Source organism: Hyla sarda, chromosome 6 (genome assembly GCF_029499605.1).
Source record: "Hyla sarda isolate aHylSar1 chromosome 6, aHylSar1.hap1, whole genome shotgun sequence".
Lineage (NCBI taxonomy): Eukaryota > Metazoa > Chordata > Amphibia > Anura > Hylidae > Hyla > Hyla sarda.
Window position 1 is genome coordinate 302,875,204 of NC_079194.1, and position 19,966 is coordinate 302,895,169.

The window sequence follows — 19,966 nt, forward strand, 5'->3', positions numbered from 1 at the left end:
CCCCTTTTCCCATAAAAAAAAACCTCTGTAAATAAAAATAAACATGTGGTATCGCAGCGTGTGCGGAAATGTCCGAATTATAAAAATATATTGTTAATTAAACCGCACGGTCAATGGCGTATGCGCAAAAAAATTCAAAAGTCCAAAATAGCGTATTTTTGGTCACTTTTTATATCAAGAAAAAATGAATAAAAAGTGATCAAAAAGTCCGATCAATACATAAATGGTACCGCTAAAACGCGGAAAAATAAAAAAGTTATAGGGTCAGAAAATGACAATTTTAAACATATACATTTTCCTGCATGTAGTTATAGATTTTTTCCAGAAGTACGACAAAATCAAACCAATATAATTAGGGTATCAATAAAATCGTGATGTCCCGATCAGCTGGGACGCAGCAGGAGGGTGCCTTACCTTCCTCCTGCGCGTCCAAACGGCGATTGATTGCTGCAAGCCTGAAATCCAGGCTTGAGCAATCAACCGCCGATAACACTGATCAATGCAAAGTTGTGTCTTTGCAGTGATCTGTGGAAAAGATCAGTGTGTGCAGTGTTATAGGTCCCTATGGGATAACAATGATCAGTGTAAGAGATCTGTGTGTACAGTGTTATAGGTCCCTATGGGAGCTATAACATTGCAAAAAAAAGTGGGGGGGAAAAAAAGTGAATAAAGATCATTTAACCCCTTCCATAATAAGTTTGAATCACCCCCTTTTCCCATAAAAAAAAGTGTAAATAAAAATAAACATATGTGGTATCGCCACGTGCGTAAATGTCCGAACTATAAAAATATATCGTTAATTAAGCTGCACGGTCAATGGCGTATGCGCAAAAAAATTCCAAAGTCCAAAATAGCGTATTTTTGGTCACTTCTTATAACCTAAAAATTTGAATAAAAAGCAATCAAAAAGACTGATCAATACAAGAATGGTACCGATAAAAACTTATACCGCCCTGTACATGGAACAATAAGAAAGTTATAGGGGTCAGAAGAGGACAATTTTAAACGTATATATTTTGCTGCATGTATTTATGATTTTTTTCTGACGTAATAAAAAATCAAACCTATATAAGTAGGGTATCATTTAAATCGTATGGACCTACAGAATAAAGATAAAGTGTAATTTTTTATGAAAAATTTACTGTGTAGAAACAGAAGCCCCCAAAATGTACAAAATGTTTTCTTCTTCCATTTTGTCTCACAATGATTTTTTTTTCCATTTCGCCGTAGATTTTTGGGTACAATGGCTGATGTCATTACAAAGTAGAATTGTTGGCACAAAAAATAAGCCATCATATGGGTTTTTAGGTGCAAAATTGAAAGGGTTATGATTTTTAAAAAGTAAGGAGGAAAAAAAGTGCAAAAATGCAAAAACGCTATGTCCTTAATGGGTTAATTCAACCCTTTGTTCCACTTAATACAGGGCTGTCCCCATCCTCCTCCTCCTGTACCCCATGATCAGCCTAAAATTCATAACGTTTATGGACTTAGATTTCTATATAAATTACTTCATACATTTTTACATGGTCGGTCATTGATAATATCCTATGGTCTAAATAGTTAACCCCAATCCTCCACCGATCAGTTTGTTATCTCATATCCTTTAGGGCGATAACTTTTGGAGATGGGAATTACTCTTGAATAGAATCTGATGCGCATAACTGGATGTGCAAATATTAAAACTCTGCTGCCATCTGGTGGAAATGTGAGGTTACTGAATTCTGATACAGTTCAGATTTACTTACCGAAATCTCTTCTTTCCATGAGTCCGTAGGCAGCACAGGACATACGGGTTAACTTAGTTATTTCTACTATTAGGCAGAAGAAACAATATCAAAATTCATACATTTGATTAAAATAATTAATTAAACAATTAGCACTCCAGGCCACACCCTCATGCACATAAATGTTTCCCACAAACTCCCCCACACTGTGTTTTGATGCAGCAATAGTTTATTTAGGGAGGGACGCTGTGCTGCCTACGGACTCATGGAAAGAAGAGATTTCGGTAAGTAGATCTGAACTTTCCATATCGTCCTACGGCAACACAGGACATATGGGATGTCAAAGCAATATAATTTAGGGAGGGAAATCAGAGGCAGCAACCTCAAGCACTCTCCTGCCAAAGGACACCTCTCTATTAGTGATCACCAATTTGTAACTATTGATGAAAGTATTCGGCGTAGACCAAGTAGCCGCTCGGCAGATCTGATCCCAAGAGACTTGGGCTAAAGCTACTCATGATGTGAATGCTGATCTTGTGGAATGAGCTCTGATCCCCATTGGGGGAGGGAGATCTTGTGATGAATAAGCCAATAAGATAAGATCCTTAATCCATCTTGATAATGAAGCTTTAGATGCCTGGCAGCCCTTATTAGGGCCTTGAAATTGTATGAACAATGAATCAGAGCGCCTGAAATTTTCCACTGACTCCATATAGGAAAAGAATGACCTCTTTACATCCAACAAATGAAGCTTCTGCTGATTTTCATCCTGTGGATTTTCATAGAAGGTAGGTAGAAAAATTGCTTGATTAATATTCTCCACCGAGGGCACTTTAGGGAGAAAAGAAGGATCAGTCCTGAGTATAAGACACTTCTGAGAAGATCTCGTGTAATGCTCTTTGCAGGAAAGCGCTTGGATTTCTCCCACACGTTTAGCTGTTGAGATGGCAACCAGAAAAATAGTCTTCAAGGTGACTAATTTAATAGGCGCTTGATCCAAACGCTCAAATGGAACTGCCATCAATGCTTCTAGAACGATGGAAAGGTCCCAAGAAGCTACTGGAGGGTGGAGGTTCTTTATGGTTCTGAAGAACCTATTGACTAGGACACAATTAGAAAATCTTCCCTCAAACAGGTAGTTGATAGCTGAGAAATGAACTTTTAGAGTATTCCATTTCAAACCCTTTTTGTATCCTTCTTGAAGGAACTTCAGGACATCTTTTAACCCTGGATCCGAGATACTATGTTCTTTACACCAAGTAGAAAATTTATTTGCCACCTTATCGTACACCTCGATAGTAGCTGGTCTACGGGAAGAGAACAAAATATGTAATACTTCGTCAGCGAATCCTCTGGACTTCAGAGACAAGCGTTGAGCTTCCAAGCCGTTAGGCGGAAATTCTGAGGATTCTGATGCAGTCTTCCTCTCTGACTCAACAGATCCGGCCTGAGGGGAATTTCGAGAAATGAGCCCCTCGAAAGTTCCCACACGGCCTGAAATCAAGCCCTCCTGAGCCAGAATGGAAGAACTACTATGGCCGTGGCTTGCTCTAACCTGATCTTCTTCAGGACCTGAGCTACCAACTGCAGAGGAGGGAATACATAAATTAACTTGTTCTTCCATGAAATCGATAGGCCGTCCAGGAAGTTCGGGCTGTCTTTCTTGTTCAGGGAGCAGAACACAGGGACCTTCCTGTTGTCTCTGGTAGCCATTGCATCTATATCTGGGACTCCCATCCTGGAAGTGATCCACTGAAAAGACTCTGGATGCAGGCTCCACTCCGACTGGTCTATGGTGTGTCTGCTTAACCAGTCCGCCTTCACGTTCTTTTCTCCCTTGATATGAACTGCTCGAATCTCTGCCAAATTGTCTTCGGCCCACCTCATCATGGCACTGCATTCTTTCCTCAACAGGGGAGACCTGGTTCCCCCCTGCTTGTTGATGTAAAAGACCGTTACCAAGTTGTCTGATCGCACCAGGATACTCTGACCTCTGATCAGACATGAGAAGTGACGAAGGGCACGATGGACCGCTCTCATCTCTCTGAGATTGGATGACACTAGACTCTCCTCCCTCGACCATTTCGCCTGGACCCGATGGTCCCCTAGGTGAGCTCCCCAGCCTACACAAGAAGCATCTGTGGTAAGAATTGACTGGGGAGCACTGGACAGACACCTCCCGCAGGTGACCTTGTCCAGATCTAACCACCATGTTAGATCCTGCCTGGTGGCTGTCGAGATATGAAGAGCAGCATCGAGGGAGGATCGGCGACCGTTCCACTGAGAGAGAATGTCTCCCTGAAGACGTCTCGAATGAGCCTTGGCCCAAGGCACTGCCTCCAGAGAGGATGTCATAAAGCCCAGCACTCTCATGCCTGACCTGATTGTCAGATTGGAGGACATCAACAGGTTTTGGACCGCTGCTACCAGACTGTTCACCCTGTCTTCGGAAAGGAAGATCTTCATTTTCCTTGAATCCAGCATGAAACCCAGAAACCTGCAGACCCTGGATGGTTTCAAGACTGACTTGAGGGTGTTTATAATTAATCCATGTTCCTCCAGCGTATTGATCATCAGATGCAGATGGTGCTGTAGAAGTTCTGGGGAGGATGCCTTGATGTACCAATCGTCCAGATATGGTACGAGGAACACACCCTGAAGATGTAGGTGAGCTGCTAATACCACTACCACCTTTGTAAAAACTCTGAGTGCCGAGGACAACCCGAAAGGGGGACAGGTGAATTGAAGGTGAAGAGTCCTCTGTCCTGAATGAATGGCAATCCTGAGGAATCAGCGGAGTGATTTCCTGACTGGTACATGCAGGTATGTGTCCTTTAAATCCAGGGTCGCAGCGAAATCCCCTTCCTGTAGAAAGGAGGTCTCTGACCGAATGGTTTCCATGCGGAAGTGCTTCTTTTTCACAAACTTGTTTAATGGGGAGAGATCTATCACCAGACGACATTGACCTTCTTTTTTGGGGACTGCAAAAATTCTGGAATATACCCCTGTTCCTCTCTGGTGATAGGGAACTTCTTCTACAGCACCTTTTTTTATGAATTCTTTTACTAGGCTTAGTGGAAGAGGTTTTCCGGGACTGGTGAAATGAATGGAAGGAGGGAGATTTGCAAATTCTATGCAATATCCCCCTGAGACAACTGACTTTACCCATGCATCTGAAGTAGTGTTTGCCCACACAGAGGCAAAATGGAGGAGCCTTGCTCCTACTGGGATGCTTCTGGCGTCATAGGGCTTGATCTTTATCTTGGAACTGCTTTTTCTTAGGTGGTGCTGATTGTGCATCTCTTCCACCTCTGAATCTCCTCTGTCTTCCCTGCTGTCTTGCCCTTCTGAGAAAGGGAGATCTCCTCTGAGTATTCCGAGAGGGACGAAAATTTGGTTTCTTCCCAACATATGGAAAAGCCACACCTTTTAGGGCCGCTCATACGCTTCAGGATCCTATCTAATTGGGACCCGAACATATCCTTTCCCTTGAAGGGGAGGGCACAAAAATGTTTTTTTGATAGAACATCGCCTCCCCATTCTTTGATCCACAAGGCTCTACTGGCTGAGTTGGATAAAGCCAAGACTTTGGAACTTGCTCTGAGGGAGTCCATAGGGAAATCACAGAGGAATTCTGATGCCCTCTTCATATCTGGTAAGCTTCTCAACAGATCCTCCCTTGGAATTCCATTGGCAATATCCTTGCCTAACTGACTCAGCCACAGCCTGAGGGCCCGGGCCACTGGTACCGTGGCCATGGATGCTTTACAATTACTCGCAGCTGCTGTATAAACTTTTTTCACATCCACCTCTGCCCTACGATCCATTGGGTCTTTGAGTAGGGAAGCTTCCTCTGAAGGAAAACACGCTTTCCTGGATAGACAGGCAACTGGAAGGTCTACCTTGGGAGGGTTCTCCCAGGATTGGCAACATTTTGGATCCAGTTTATATGTCGCCTTAAAGCGGGATCCTGTATCCAGTTTTTTCTCCGGATTATCCCATCCAGATTGCACAAATTTTTTTAGTAGAGGCTGAGAAGGGAGATAATCATTTCCCTTAGGGAAATAAAATAGAGCATCTTTTAACAGTAACTTAGTGGACGGAGTATCATCCTCTATTGTGGCTTTAACTGCATTACTAAGAGGATCAATTTTATCTTTATTCAATAGCCAATACTCTTCCGGATCCTTAGTTACCACCACATCAGAACTGGAAATCACCTCTCCTTCAGATAATTCTTCAGAAGTAGAATCTGAAGAGGAAGAACTTTCCTGATAGCGCGATCTCCTGCGATTACTTCCATGATGCCAGGCGGAGACTTTGAATACTTCGGCCATTTGGGATTTTATCCATCTCACAAGCTGCTTCTTCTCAGATTGAAGGCTGGATTCCCCAGCGGGTAAACAATACTGGCATTTGCCATATTCACATGCATCAGGCAGAGGTTGATGACAACCTGTACATTCCCTGTGTCTCTTCTTCCTCTTTCTCTTTCCAGAAACTCTATGGCTGGACATCTGAAAATACAGGAGCAAATAATTGCAATAAGGGCTAATACACAGAAAGCACCAAGGAAAGGAGACACAATACTTTCCTGATCACACAGAGGCGCTCCAGGCAGAGTGCTTACCCACTACTGAAACACCAGGGTTGAAATAATAGCAAGGGATCAAAAAGGTCCTGCCCAGCACCTCCTACCCAGTACCTTAACCAGAGTGATTGTACTGGAAAGCCTCTATGAATCCATCAGCCCGGCCAAACCGGAAGTGATGTCAGACGCCGTTCTGCACGTGACCGTGGCTCTCTCAGACCAAGCTGCCCGAATTGCAAGCGCCTTACGCTGGCTCCCGCACAGCTGCGCGAACGTTACTCTGCGATCTTCCGCTATGCCCATATCCAATACGGCACGCGGGAAGCACCGGAATCTACCCCGGAGTACTGCACTGCAGACGTAGCCAGGGAGAAAAGAACACCCACGCCTCTGTCTTCAAACCTACAGGTAGAGAGGGGGCTCTAATCTGTTCTCTGCCAAGAAGAAACAAAAACACAGTGTGGGGGAGTTTGTGGGAAACATTTATGTGTATGAGGGTGTGTGGCCTGGAGTGCTAATTGTTTAATTAATTATTTTAATCAAATGTATGAATTTTGATATTGTTTCTTCTGCCTAATAGTAGAAATAACTAAGTTAACCCGTATGTTCTGTGCTGCCGTGGGACGATATGGAATGACTGATACACTGGCGCACCATGGGTGTATCTATGGCTGTTAAAGGGCCCAGACTGGGGCATGGCTATAGGGGTGCTTAAAAGTGCCCCAAAACAAAAAAAGAAAAAAAAAACATTATTTTAATTGGCACATGGATGTATTTTCCCAATGACATTATACACTTTTACATGGTCCAAAGTCTCGTCTAGTGATTATTTCTATGATAGTCTTGGTTTTCTCAAGGGTTTAGTGGTTTATACACAGTATTTGTGGTGGTATAAGATAAACAAGCATTGATTGACATTATACAGGGTGGCTATGGGTAAATATCTAATATCCCATGGTGCTTTAGTGGTCAACACTTACTATAATTATTATAATTTATGTCAACACTTATTATAATGCTTTATATATTAAACTTAGATTATTTTGTACAGGATGGTGCAGGGTTAGTGATAATGATTCTTATAATGCTAGGGCTTTTTTTTAAATTATCATTATTATTATTATTATTATTACTATGATTATTATTTTTAATAAATAAAGATATAGAACAATTTTTCCCAACCAGTATGACTTCAGGTGTTGTAAAACTAAAACTCCCAGCATGCTTGGACAGACAAAGGCTGTCCGGGCTTGCTGGGAGTTGTAGTTTTGCAACAGCTGAGGCACACTGGTTGGGAAACACTGTTCTATATTTTATTTAATTATATATATATATCCTAGGTTATCAGGGCATTATGAAAGTTGCAACAGCTGGAGATCTACAGGTTGGAGAACATTGTTCTAAAATATAAATCTGGATCCCTCCACCTGCCACTAGGGGGAGTGCACTGCATAGATATTTTTACAGCTCTTATTGAACTCAATTACAGCCTCTAACTGGAATTATTTGTTCTAAAATGGATAGTGGCATATCCCACTAAGAAATGCCCTGTTTAAATATCTATATTAGATAAATAAGTATATTATTTGTTGAAATAAACACATTTTATGTCTATAAATTATTTTCCATTGAATTACAGGTAATTTTGCAAAAAAAAAAAAATAGAAGTAGATTCGACAAGTATACATACAATATTTTTTTTTTGCTTTTTGGTTATCTGCATCAATTGGATTTTTACATGTCTTCAAATGGGCACTGTCAGATATAAAAACTTTTGATATGTTGTAAAGCATGAAAACCAATAGGTTTTGCATTTGCTTTCATTAGAAATTTTTCAGTATTTCATACTGAAAAAGCCAGTCAAATAACTGCCCCTCCCCCCCTGCCTCCTGGGATGCATTCCAATCCTGCAGTGTACACTGCTGTGTCACTACCTCATGGACCCACTTCATGATTGACAGCAAGCTGCTATGCTCTCAGTTCCATCATTGCTTGTGTTTACTTGTCTGCTGTGTGAAGAGAAGGGGGAGAGAGGCAGGAACACACTGCAGCTGGGCTTTCACTGACTGTCTACTGGTGTGAAGAGAAGGGGGAGAGGGGCAGGAACACACTGCAGCTGGTGAATAGAGGATTTATTTGTTTGTGTCCCTGCATGTGTGTGTATGGATATATATGTATGTGTGTGTATATCAGTGAATATATGAAGTGAATGTGTGTGTGTGTGTGATACAGAGGGACTACAATAATATGCCTACAACTCAAAAGGATGTGTGGGCATGCTGGGAGCTGTAGTTTTGCAAAAGCTGTAGGCACACAGCTTGTGTGTGTGTGTTTGTGAATAGCATAAAACCAGAAAGGAAAGGGTTACTGCTCCCAGAGCAGGGAGGGGAGTGGTTATCACAGAAAGGAACCCACCCCCTGCTTGTAAATGAAAAGTACTTTCACTTCGCAATCACTCCAAGTAAATAAAGCAAATTCTAAGAGAAATATTGGGCATAGGCACTGAAAGATTATATGTACATGATCAGGATGAAAAACTGAGCAACATATAACAGTTTTGTTTTGTTTTTGGTGATCTGACAGGTACGCTTTAAACTTTGGCGCATCGGAAATGTGCCAAAGGGCACCAAAGTTTGTATCCTCTAGGTTGAAAAATAGGAAAACTGTGGCCCAAGCTTGGCGCAGGCCGTTAAAGGGTTACTCAAGGGAAGTACAAATAAAAAAAAAACAAAGCTCCAAAGCCACCACATTACCTGGATATGTTCCCTGTAAATTATGCTGATATGCATGGCTCCTGTGGCCCCTGTTGTCTTCTTTGGCTGCTTGATATTCTTTGCCATTCTTCCCTCCTCTTTAACATTAATTTAATATTACATTTCCCAGAAGCCCTCCTTTCACCTTTCAGCTCCCTCTCTGAGAGCAGCCCCACCCTCCTGCTCTGAGCAGCAAAGAGAGGTTCAGTGTCTGATTGGCTGAGGCTGCACACACCTCCCAGCTAAAGGTAGCATGACTCATCAGTGCAGGGCAGAAACCACATGGTCTGTATTGTATGTCTAAGAAGGGGGGTGGGGGCTGATTTCAGAAAGGGATTTGGACAGAGACACAGTGGATGGCTGGATTATGTATTTTCCTCACTCCCTGCATATAAGTGACAACTGAAAGAGGGGAAGCTGCTCTAGATAGCTAATGAATATTATTTAGACAATTAAAGTGGTATTCCACTGAATTTTTTTTTTTTTTTTTTAATCAACTGGTGCCAGAAAGTTAAACAGATTTGTAATATACATATATATATATCATCACACAAGAAGAAGAAAACCACGGAGCGCTCACCAATCACAGTACTGGCAGGACGGATCTCTTAATCCAGAGACCGAATCGGTCCCTGCAGGGAGGTGGTAGATGGATCCGGGGGGAGTTCAGACGCCGGGCCACGGACCGTATGATGCCACTAGGCGTTTCGTCAGGCCGCCTGGAAGTTGTGATCTCATAGCCCCGCTCCTCATGATGTCACGCCCCACCCCCTCAATGCAAGTCTATGGGAGGGGGAGTGACAGCCACCACGCCCCCTCCCATAGACTTGCATTGAGTGGGCGGGATGGGACGTCATGAGGGGGCGGGGCTATAATGTCACAAGCTCCCGGCACTGGCTCCGTTCCAAACGCTGGGCATCGGAGTACCCCTTTAATCCTTTCAGTACTTATGAGCTGCTGAAGTTGAGTTGTTCTTTTCGATCTAAGTGCTCTCTGATGACACCTGTCTCGGGAACTGTCCAGAGTAGAAACCAATCCCCATAGCAAACCTCTTCTACTCTGTGCAGTTCCCGAGACAAGCAGAGATGTCAGCAGACAGCACTGTTGCCAGACAGAAAAGAACAACTCAACTTCAGGAAATGATAATTATTGGAAGGATTACGATTTTTTTTATAGAAGTAGTTTACAAATCTGTTTAACTTTCTGGAGCCAATTGATATATAAAAAAAAGTTTTTTCCTTGAATATCCCTTTAAAGAGTCACCAGACACATTAGTAGTGTTTCCTGGGGCTGTGTAATCCCTGCCCGGCAGGACAAAACCCAGACGACAGATGATAGAAATGTATCCATGAAGATGATGACATTATCCGCCCCCTCCCATAGACATGAATGGAGGGGGTGTAATGCCATGAAGGGTGTGGCCGTGAGGGGCATGCTGCAGGAGATCACAGGGGTCCCCACAGGCGTCGGGACCCCCGCGATCAGACATCTTATCCCCTTTTCTTTGGATAGGGGATAAGATGTCTAGCAGCGGAGCACCCCTTTAATGACACTGGGTGTACATGTTTATCAAGGTGGATCTTGGCGTCTAAAATAGGAAAGAAAATGCTGGCTAGTTCAGTTGTCTGATCGGGATCAGCGCAGCCAAATTGTGGGGGTCCAGATCAGCTGGGAGCACAGACAGAGATCTCTTACCGTTCTCCCATGGTGAATAAAATGTAACAAAAAATTTTTTATCAAAGATTAAATCACCCTTTTCCCATTTTTATGTGATGTTAAGAAAAATGAACATATGTGTTCTGTATCTGAATGATGTCTGAACTAATAATAATGGCCCTCATTTACTATTGTAAACCCAACATGTTTTGTCGGGTTGTGCGCCAGATTCTGGCGCATTGCGCCAGAAATTCTGTCTGTGCCCGAATTTTCACCAGAATTGGAAAAACCCAGACTAACTCTCCATTTTGCTAAGAAAACCCGAAAAAGGGGCATGGCCATCTGGAAAAGGGGCATGGTCACCGAACAGGGGCGTGTTCCCGACATTTTCACAAAACCCCAGAGTATCAGAGTATGTGTAAAAAAAAAAAAAGCAAAATGTAGGGAAAGTGGAAAATGTAGGGAATCCTTAGTAAATACTGTGGAAAAAAAATTATAGGGAATTAAAACCCACAAAGAAAACTACACAACACTCTTAGTAAATCAGGGCCAATATGTTAATGTAACCACACGGTCAATGGCATAAACGTAATAAAAACGTAGAAAGTACCAGAGTCACTTAATATACCAGAAAAAAATTCTTAAAAGCGATAAAAAATTCCCAACAAAACAAAATTGGTACAGATAAAAACTACAGATCATGTCGCAAAAAAAAAAAAACATCGCTGTATACGGAAACATTTTAAAAGTTATAAGAATCAGAAGAGGACAATTTTAAGCATACTAATTTTTATGCAAAAAGTTATAAGTAGTATAACAAAACCTATATATATATATATATATATATATATATATATATATTGGGTATTGCTGTAATCATATGGAGCTACAGAATAAAGATAACATTTCATTTTTACAGAAAATTTGCCCCACAAATTACTTTTTTTTTGTTTCACCATGGATTTGGTGGTAAAATAAGTGATGTAATTAAAGGGGTACTCCGGTTGAAAACTTTTTTTTTTTTTTTTTTATATCAACTTGTGCCAGAAAGTTAAACAGATTTGTAAATTACTTCTATTAAAAAAAAATCTTAATCCTTCCAGTACTTATTAGCTGTTGAATACTACAGAGGAAAATTATTTTCTTTTTGAAACACAGAGCTCCCTGCTGACATCACGACCACAGAGCTCTCTGCTGACATCATTACCACAGGGCTCTCTGCTGACACCTCTGTCCATTTTAAGAACTGTCCAGAGCAGCATATGTTTGCTAAGGGGATTTTCTCCTACTCTGGACAGTTCTTTAAATGGACAGAGATTTCAGCAGAGAACACTGTGGGGTCATGATGTCAGCAGAGAGCTCTGTGTTCCAAAAAGAAAAGAATTTCCTCTGTAGTATTCAGCAGCTAATAAGTGCTGGAAGGATTAAGATTTTTTAATAGAACTAATTTACAAATCTGTCTAACTCTGGCAGCAGTTGATTTAAAAAAAAGTTTCCCACCGGAGTACCCCTTTAAAAAGTACAATTGATGGTGCAAAAAACAAGAGTTTGTAGATGGAAAATTGAAAGAGTTGGCAGTCGGGGCATGCTGGGAGTTGTAGTCTTGCAGCGCATGGGGGCATCCTGGTTGGAAAACATTGGTGTGATGTGTTTAGCCCTTTAAGATTGTTAAACAAGGAAATATCTGCTTTAATGATATGTAACAAAGTGACTCATAAAAGTCCCCACCATAAATAAATATATCAGCTTAATGTTCTGCCTCAGCGAGCACTTTACTGTCTCTATAATGTTATTGCAAAGAAAGATGAACAGTCAGAGCAAATATTTATATTACCTGTTCAGATTTTTGTCCACAGGGGGCAGTGTTGGAGTAGTACTTAGTCATGAGCTGATGACAGACATCCCTGCTCCTGTACTTTCTGAGAAGGCCTATCATGTAGTCCTGTGTGTCAGCTCCTAAGTGATGTAGTACCTGTGCCCGCTCTTGTCTGTGGCCCTGCTCAGACCAGGCAGTATTATAGTAGTTATATTCTTATATATAGGAGCAGTATTATAGTAGTGGTATATAGGAGCAGTATTATAGTAGTTATATTCTTGTATATAGGAGCAGTATTATAGTAGTTATATTCTTGTATATAGGAGCAGTATTATAGTAGTTATATTCTTGTATATAGGAACAGTATTATAGTAGATATATTCTTGTATATATGAACAGTATTATAGTAGATATATTCTTGTATATAGGAGCAGTATTATAGTAGTTATATTCTTGTATATAGGGACAGTATTATAGTAGTTATACAATATCAAGTAGAAATGAAGATAGACGGACGACTCACCCAGGTAGCAAAATATTCTTCTTTATTCAGCGCTTGCAACTTAAAATAACAGCAGGTTCAGGGGGGTCTGTCAGCAGGAATGCAGGGCTGTGGAGCACTCCACAGCCCTGCGTTCCTGCTGACAGACCCCCCTGAACCTGCTGTTATTTTAAGCTGCAAGCGCTGAATAAAGAAGAATATTTTGCTACCTGGGTGAGTCCTCCGTCTATCTTCATTTCTACTTGATATTGTATGAAAGACTTTGCTCTTAAACAGACGTAGACGCTCCCCACAGCACCCAGTGCAGCAGGTTACACACCCCGGATAGTCCGGACAGGATAATCTGACTTTCAGCCGAGTAGACAGTGCCTGGTGCTCCTCTCTTTATTACAATTATAGTAGTTATATTCTTGTATATAGGAAACAGTATTATAGTAGTTATATTCTTGTATATAGGGGCAGTATTATAGTAGTTATATTCTTGTATATAGGAGCAGGATTATAGTAGTTATATTCTTGTATATAGGAGCAGTATTATAGTAGTTATATTCTTGTATATAGGAGGCAGTATTATAGTAGTTATATTCTTGTATATAGGGGGGCAGTATTATAGTAGTTATATTCTTGCATATAGGAGCAGTATTATAGTAGTTATATTCTTGTATATAGGAGACAGTATTATAGTAGTTATATTCTTGTATATAGGAGGCAGTATTACAGTAGTTATATTCTTGTATATAGGAGGCAGTATTATAGTAGTTATATTCTTGTATATAGGAGCAGTATTATAGTAGTTATATTCTTGTATATAGGAACAGTATTATAGTAGATATATTCTTGTATATATGAACAGTATTATAGTAGATATATTCTTGTATATAGGAGCAGTATTATAGTAGTTATATTCTTGTATATAGGGGCAGTATTATAGTAGTTATATTCTTGTATATAGGAACAGTATTATAGTAGATATATTCTTGTATATATGAACAGTATTATAGTAGATATATTCTTGTATATAGGAGCAGTATTATAGTAGTTATGCACAAAGGAGAAAGAGAGGGACGTCACTCACCAGAATACGGTGCAATTTTCTTTATTTCTTATCAACGGTGCAGAGACATGGAGCACGGACGCCAGAAGGTAGGACTAGCTCATCAGTGAAAAGCTGGGTGACAGCTGTTGCGCGTGCGTATCACGCTTCTTCAGACCCTACCTGTTCCGTGATGCGTCACCCTTAAGAGCACACCTCCCTGGGTGACGCACCCGGAACAGGTGCGTGCTAACTGTTACATTAAAAACAATAGATAACAACTCGTAATGAAAAAGGATTTGTTACAAGTATAAAAGATTTCTATCACAATAATATAAATGTAGAAAAGTACAAAAATTACAAAAATTATTCTCTCTATAAAAATATATCTATGAAGAGAGAAAAGGAAAAAAGGAAAGGAGGAAAAAGGAATAAGGAAAAAAGGTTGTAGATTAACCTGAAACATAGGAATATAAATTACAAAAAGACACTGTAGTCTACTCTTTCATTGAGTCCCAGGTTGCCGGCAGCATTAAGTTTTATAATCCATTTGGCTTCTGTTTGTAACAGAAGTTTTCTTTCATCTGAATTTTCTTTGCTGCGGATAACTTCGAGTCCCTGAAAGAGTAAGTTATCACAGATGCCTTTATGCTCACTGTTCATGTGTTCGATAAAACGGGGTGCACCTTTTTTAGTTTTAACTGAATAAACATGTTCCCTGAATCTAGTATTCAGGGTGCGTTTTGTGCTACCAATGTAAAACCTTCCACATGAACAGGTCATCGCATACACAACCCACTGGGTTCTACAGGTGATCAGGGTGTTAACATGTATAATTTCTCCACCAATAAGGGTGCTTTTTCCTATTTTCATATTGGGACACCAAATACATGTACCACACTTGTGGTTCCCTGTGGGGCCAGATTTTGTGAGCCAGTCAGAGGTTTTTGGATTCGAACAGAAGTTACTACTGGTGACTGCATCCCTCAGGTTTTTACACCGCTTGAATGTGATTAGAGGTCTATCATGTACCAGTTTTCCAAGGTCGGTGTCACTTTTTATCAAGGACCAACTATTATGTACTGCTCTTCTTATAACTTTTTCGAGGGGGCTAAATTTGAAGGAAAAGGAGAACCTAGGTGCTGGATTGTCAGAGGATTTTGCTTTAATAACTTTATTGGCTTTTTTGTTTTTGTTAATTGAAAGTAAATTCTTTCTATCCTGTACTAGGGCTTTTTTTAATGCTGTATTAATGATAAATACAGGGTAACCACGAGCCAATAACCTCTGCTTCAGTTCTTCGGCTTGAGAAATAAATTTTTCATCGGTATCATTAATGCGTCTCAAACGCAAAAATTGTCCATATGGTAAAGCGGTTTTTGAATTAGAGGCTGTGGGCTTCCTGTAACCTGATGTACGAAGTTCCCCTCCTTCAGTTTCGATAAGAACATCTAAGAATTCCATTTTTTTCGAATCAACTTTGTAAGTGAATCTAAGATTCATATCATTTTTTTCGTTGAGGTATTCTACAAATTCCCTGAAGTTCGCCGCGGTGCCATCCCAGGCGATGAACACGTCATCGACAAATCTGAGATAGCACCGGACGAACTTCAGGAAAGGATTGGAGGTGGTGAACACATGTTTTTCCTCGAATGAGGCGACGTACAGATTTGCAAATGTACAGGCCACGGGGGTGCCCATGGCCACACCCCCGATCTGTCTGTACCACACTTCGTCGAACAGAAATGCATTATTTTTTAATATAAATGCCAAGGACTCACAAATAAATTGGGTCACTTTATCAGACTTTCCGGAGTGCGATAAGATCTCCCTAATGCATTCCACCCCTTTATCTTATAGTAGTTATATTCTTGTATATAGGAGGCAGTATTATAGTAGTTATATTCTTGTATATAGGAGCAGTATTATAGTACCGTATATACTCGAGTATAAGCCGACCCGAGTATAAGCCGAGACCCCTAATTTCAACCCAAAATCCCAGGAAAAGTTATTGACTCGAGTATAAGCCTAGGGTGGGAAATACCTCATCCCCCCCTGTCATCATCCAGACCCTTGTCATCATCCCACACATCCCCCCTTCATCATCCCCTTATCATCCCACACATCCCCCCTTCATCATCCCCTTGTCATCATCCCACACATCCCCCCTTCATCATCCCCTTATCATCCCGCACATCCCCCCTTCATCATCCCCTTGTAATCATCCCACACATCCCCCCTTCATCATCCCCTTGTAATCATCCCACACATCCCCCCTTCATCATCCCCTTATCATCCCACACATCCCCCCTTCATCATCCCCTTGTAATCATCCCACACCCCCCCCCTTCATCATCCCCACCCCCCTTCATCATCCCCACACCCCCCCCTTCATCATCCTCTTCTCATCATTCGCCCTCAGTGGTCTTCAACCTGCGGACCTCCAGAGGTTTCAAAACTACAACTCCCAGCAAGCCCGGGCAGCCATCGGCTGTCCGGGCTTGCTGGGAGTTGTAGTTTTGAAACCTCCGGAGGTCCGCAGGTTGAAGACCACTGCGGCCTTCAACATCATCCAGCCCCCTCTCACCCCCTTTAGTTCTGAGTACTCACCTCCGCTCGGCGCTGGTCCGGTCCTGCAGGGCTGTCCGGAGAGGAGGTGGTCCGGTGAGGAGGTGGTCCGGGCTGCTATCTTCACCGGGGAGGCCTCTTCTCCGCGCTTCCGGCCCGGAATAGAGGCGTTGCCTTGACAATGACGCAGAAGTACGTTGGCAATGAACGCACCTCTGCGTCGTTGTCACGGCAACGTGACTATTCTGAGGCCGGGCCCGAAGCGCTTAGAAGAGGCCTCCCCGGTGAAGATAGCAGCCCGGAACCACTATGCCACCGGACCACCTCCTCTCCGGACAGCCCTGCAGGACCGGACCAGCGCCGAGCGGAGGTGAGTACTATACAGAACTAAAGGGGGTGAGAGGGGGCTGGATGATGTTGAAGGCCGCAGTGGTCTTCAACCTGCGGACCTCCGGAGGTTTCAAAACTACAACTCCCAGCAAGCCCGGACAGCCGATGGCTGCCCGGGCTTGCTGGGAGATGTAGTTTTGAAACCTCTGGAAGTCCGCAGGTTGAAGACCACTGCGGGTGGGGGAGTTCACTCGAGTATAAGCCGAGGGGGGTGTTTTCGGCACGAAAAATCGTGCTGAAAAACTCGGCTTATACTCGAGTATATACGGTAGTTATATTCTTGTATATAGGGGGGCAGTATTATAGTAGTTATATTCTTGTATATAGGGGGGCAGTATTATAGTAGTTATATTCTTGTATATAGGAGGCAGTATTATAGTAGTTATATTCTTGTATATAGGAGCAGTATTATAGTAGTTATATTCTTGTATATAGGAACAGTATTATAGTAGATATATTCTTGTATATATGAACAGTATTATAGTAGATATATTCTTGTATATAGGAGCAGTATTATAGTAGTTATATTCTTGTATATAGGGGGGCAGTATTATAGTAGTTATATTCTTGTATATAGGAGCAGTATTATAGTAGTTATATTCTTGTATATAGGAGCAGTATTATAGTAGTTATATTCTTGCATATAGGAGCAGTATTATAGTAGTTATATTCTTGTATATAGGAGACAGTATTATAGTAGTTATATTCTTGTATATAGGAGACAGTATTATAGTAGTTATATTCTTGTATATAGGAGCAGTATTATAGTAGTTATATTCTTGTATATAGGAGCAGTATTATAGTAGTAATATTCTTGTATATAGGAGGCAGTATTATAGTAGTTTTCCATTTCGTCCCTCGGCGGCACACAGAGGGTTAATATATTTCCTTTTTCCTACTGGATGGAAGAATAATCAGATAATCAATTAATTAATCAATAAATTAACATGTTCAGCACCTGTAGATGAACCTGCCCCTATAAGAACCCCTACAAGAAACTACACACTCATGTTTTTTTCTTCTGTCCTAAGGACAGTTGGTGATCAGGTAGACTGCTGACCCAGCTTAGCCGATCTTTTAATAAAGGATTACTGACCGCTGGCTCTGCCTATGGGGTCTTAGGCTTCCAGCGGTCCGGGACACGTGTTTATCTCCCAGGGGTCTGGAGAGCTAACATGCAAGTGGTTGCGGTAAGTATTGAGTGTCCGGAGGCTTGTATCGGGCCTCCGGTCACTTACCTGATTCCACGGTCCCTCAGCTCCACTGGAGTGGCTTGTCTCAGCGCTTCCGGGATTCCAGTGCTGCGGGCGGAGCGTTCTGACGTCACATAATGCAGACAGGACTCCCAGTAAGAGTGCTCCCTCTACTGCGTTGACGCACTTCCGGTTGCGCGTTCCGCAGCTTCCTGGGATTGGTTGCTGCCTATTCCTTTGCAGGGGGCGTGCCTAGGTCCGTACGTCACGCCCAGGACTCTTTTTCTGGTGGTGTGTGGCAGGGATTCGGCCCAGCCACTGCCAGGAGCGCTACCCTTCTAGCTATCAGGTTGGTAGCTACAGAGGTTTTTTATTTTAAGGCATGCTATGAGGGTTCATTGGGCTGCCAGTATACCTTGTGTACTTGATATGTTATTGTACCTTTGCCTCTCCTGTAATAGATATTGCAGGTTTGTTGTCTAAGGTGTTGCAGTGTTTGTGCGGTTATCTGCCATCTGTGATGCTTCCATGTTATTTTTCTTCCTAGGATGGGCAAACCTCGTGAACAGCAAGTTCCCAAGAAAAGGAGGAGGAAGGAACATCACAGGCAGTGTCTGCAATGTGCGCAACCTCTACCAGATGAGTATGAGCTTGATGTTTGCTCAGTATGTTCTTATTATGCTCCATCATCCAGTGCATTTCAAGATGAGGCTAAACAATTATTTGGCTGGCTAAGATCCAGCTTACAATCGGCTCTGGCTGATGTTTCTGGAGGCCAAAAATCTTCCAAATATGCAGCACGTAAACATCCGTCACCACCGTCTCCATCATCTAGCTCTCAGGAAGGCTCTGCGGATGAGGATAGCTTTTCTTCTCCCTCCCCTGCGCAGGTGGATGTTGGTGCTCCAGATGATTATTATTTACTTAATAAAGATAAAGTACATACCTTACTCAAGGCAGTCAAAAAGACTGTAGAAGGTGATCTGGAGGAAGATAAACTTCTGAAGAAGGAAGCTCTGTTTTACTTCCCCCAAGCTACCTATTATTCTCTCCCAGGCCAGCCTTTCCTGGATCCCCTCATAAAGTCAGAAGGGCGCCATCCTGAGAAAAAGACAGATTTTGGTTCCAGGTTTAAGGCAACATATAGAATGGACCCGGGGAGCTCAGAGGCTTGGGATTCCCTTCCCAAAGTAGATTTGGCAGTGGCTAGGCTCTCCAAGAAGTGGACAGGAGAGTCGAAGGGTCCCTTAAGCGCGTATATGCTACTGCCGCTTTTGCATGTAAAGCCTCGGTTGCATCGGTATCTCTCAGTAGAGCTCTCCGCACCTGGCTTTCTCAGCTGACGAGGGAAATCCAGGATGGGGTACCTAGGGATGAGCTGTTACATTCACTACCGAAGATGAAGTTGGCTGCAGATTTCCTTGTTGATTTCCCACTAGACATTTTACGATTGAATGCCAAAATTTTGGCTAGCTCCACTTCAGCCAGAAGGGCTCTATGGCTGAAAGAATGGACTGGGGATGTTCCAGCCAAAAATCATTTCTGTTCTCTCCCATTTGAGGGCAAAGAATTATTTGGATCTCAATTGAATCCTATTCTAGAGGGCATGAGCAGGAAGAAAGGTGCTTTCTTCCCAGCAGGATATAAACAACCTAGATTCTGCCCTGGAAGAAAACAGTACAGATTTCTCCTCAAAATAAAAAGCCTTTCTTTCAGAGAAATAAACAGCGCAGACAAACG

The 19,966-nt window shown here is 42.1% G+C and overlaps 1 protein-coding gene across 1 annotated transcript in view; it reads left to right on the plus strand.

The window, feature by feature from the left end:
- LOC130277529 (uncharacterized) overlaps positions 1-19,569 on the plus strand; it is a 91,474-nt gene extending 71,905 nt beyond the window's left edge. Inside the window, exon 2 of the mRNA XM_056528206.1 lies at positions 18,774-19,569. Coding sequence (XP_056384181.1) covers positions 18,774-19,569 — 796 coding nt within the window. The remainder of the gene's footprint in view (positions 1-18,773) is intronic.
- The last annotated feature ends 397 nt before the right edge of the window (positions 19,570-19,966 follow it).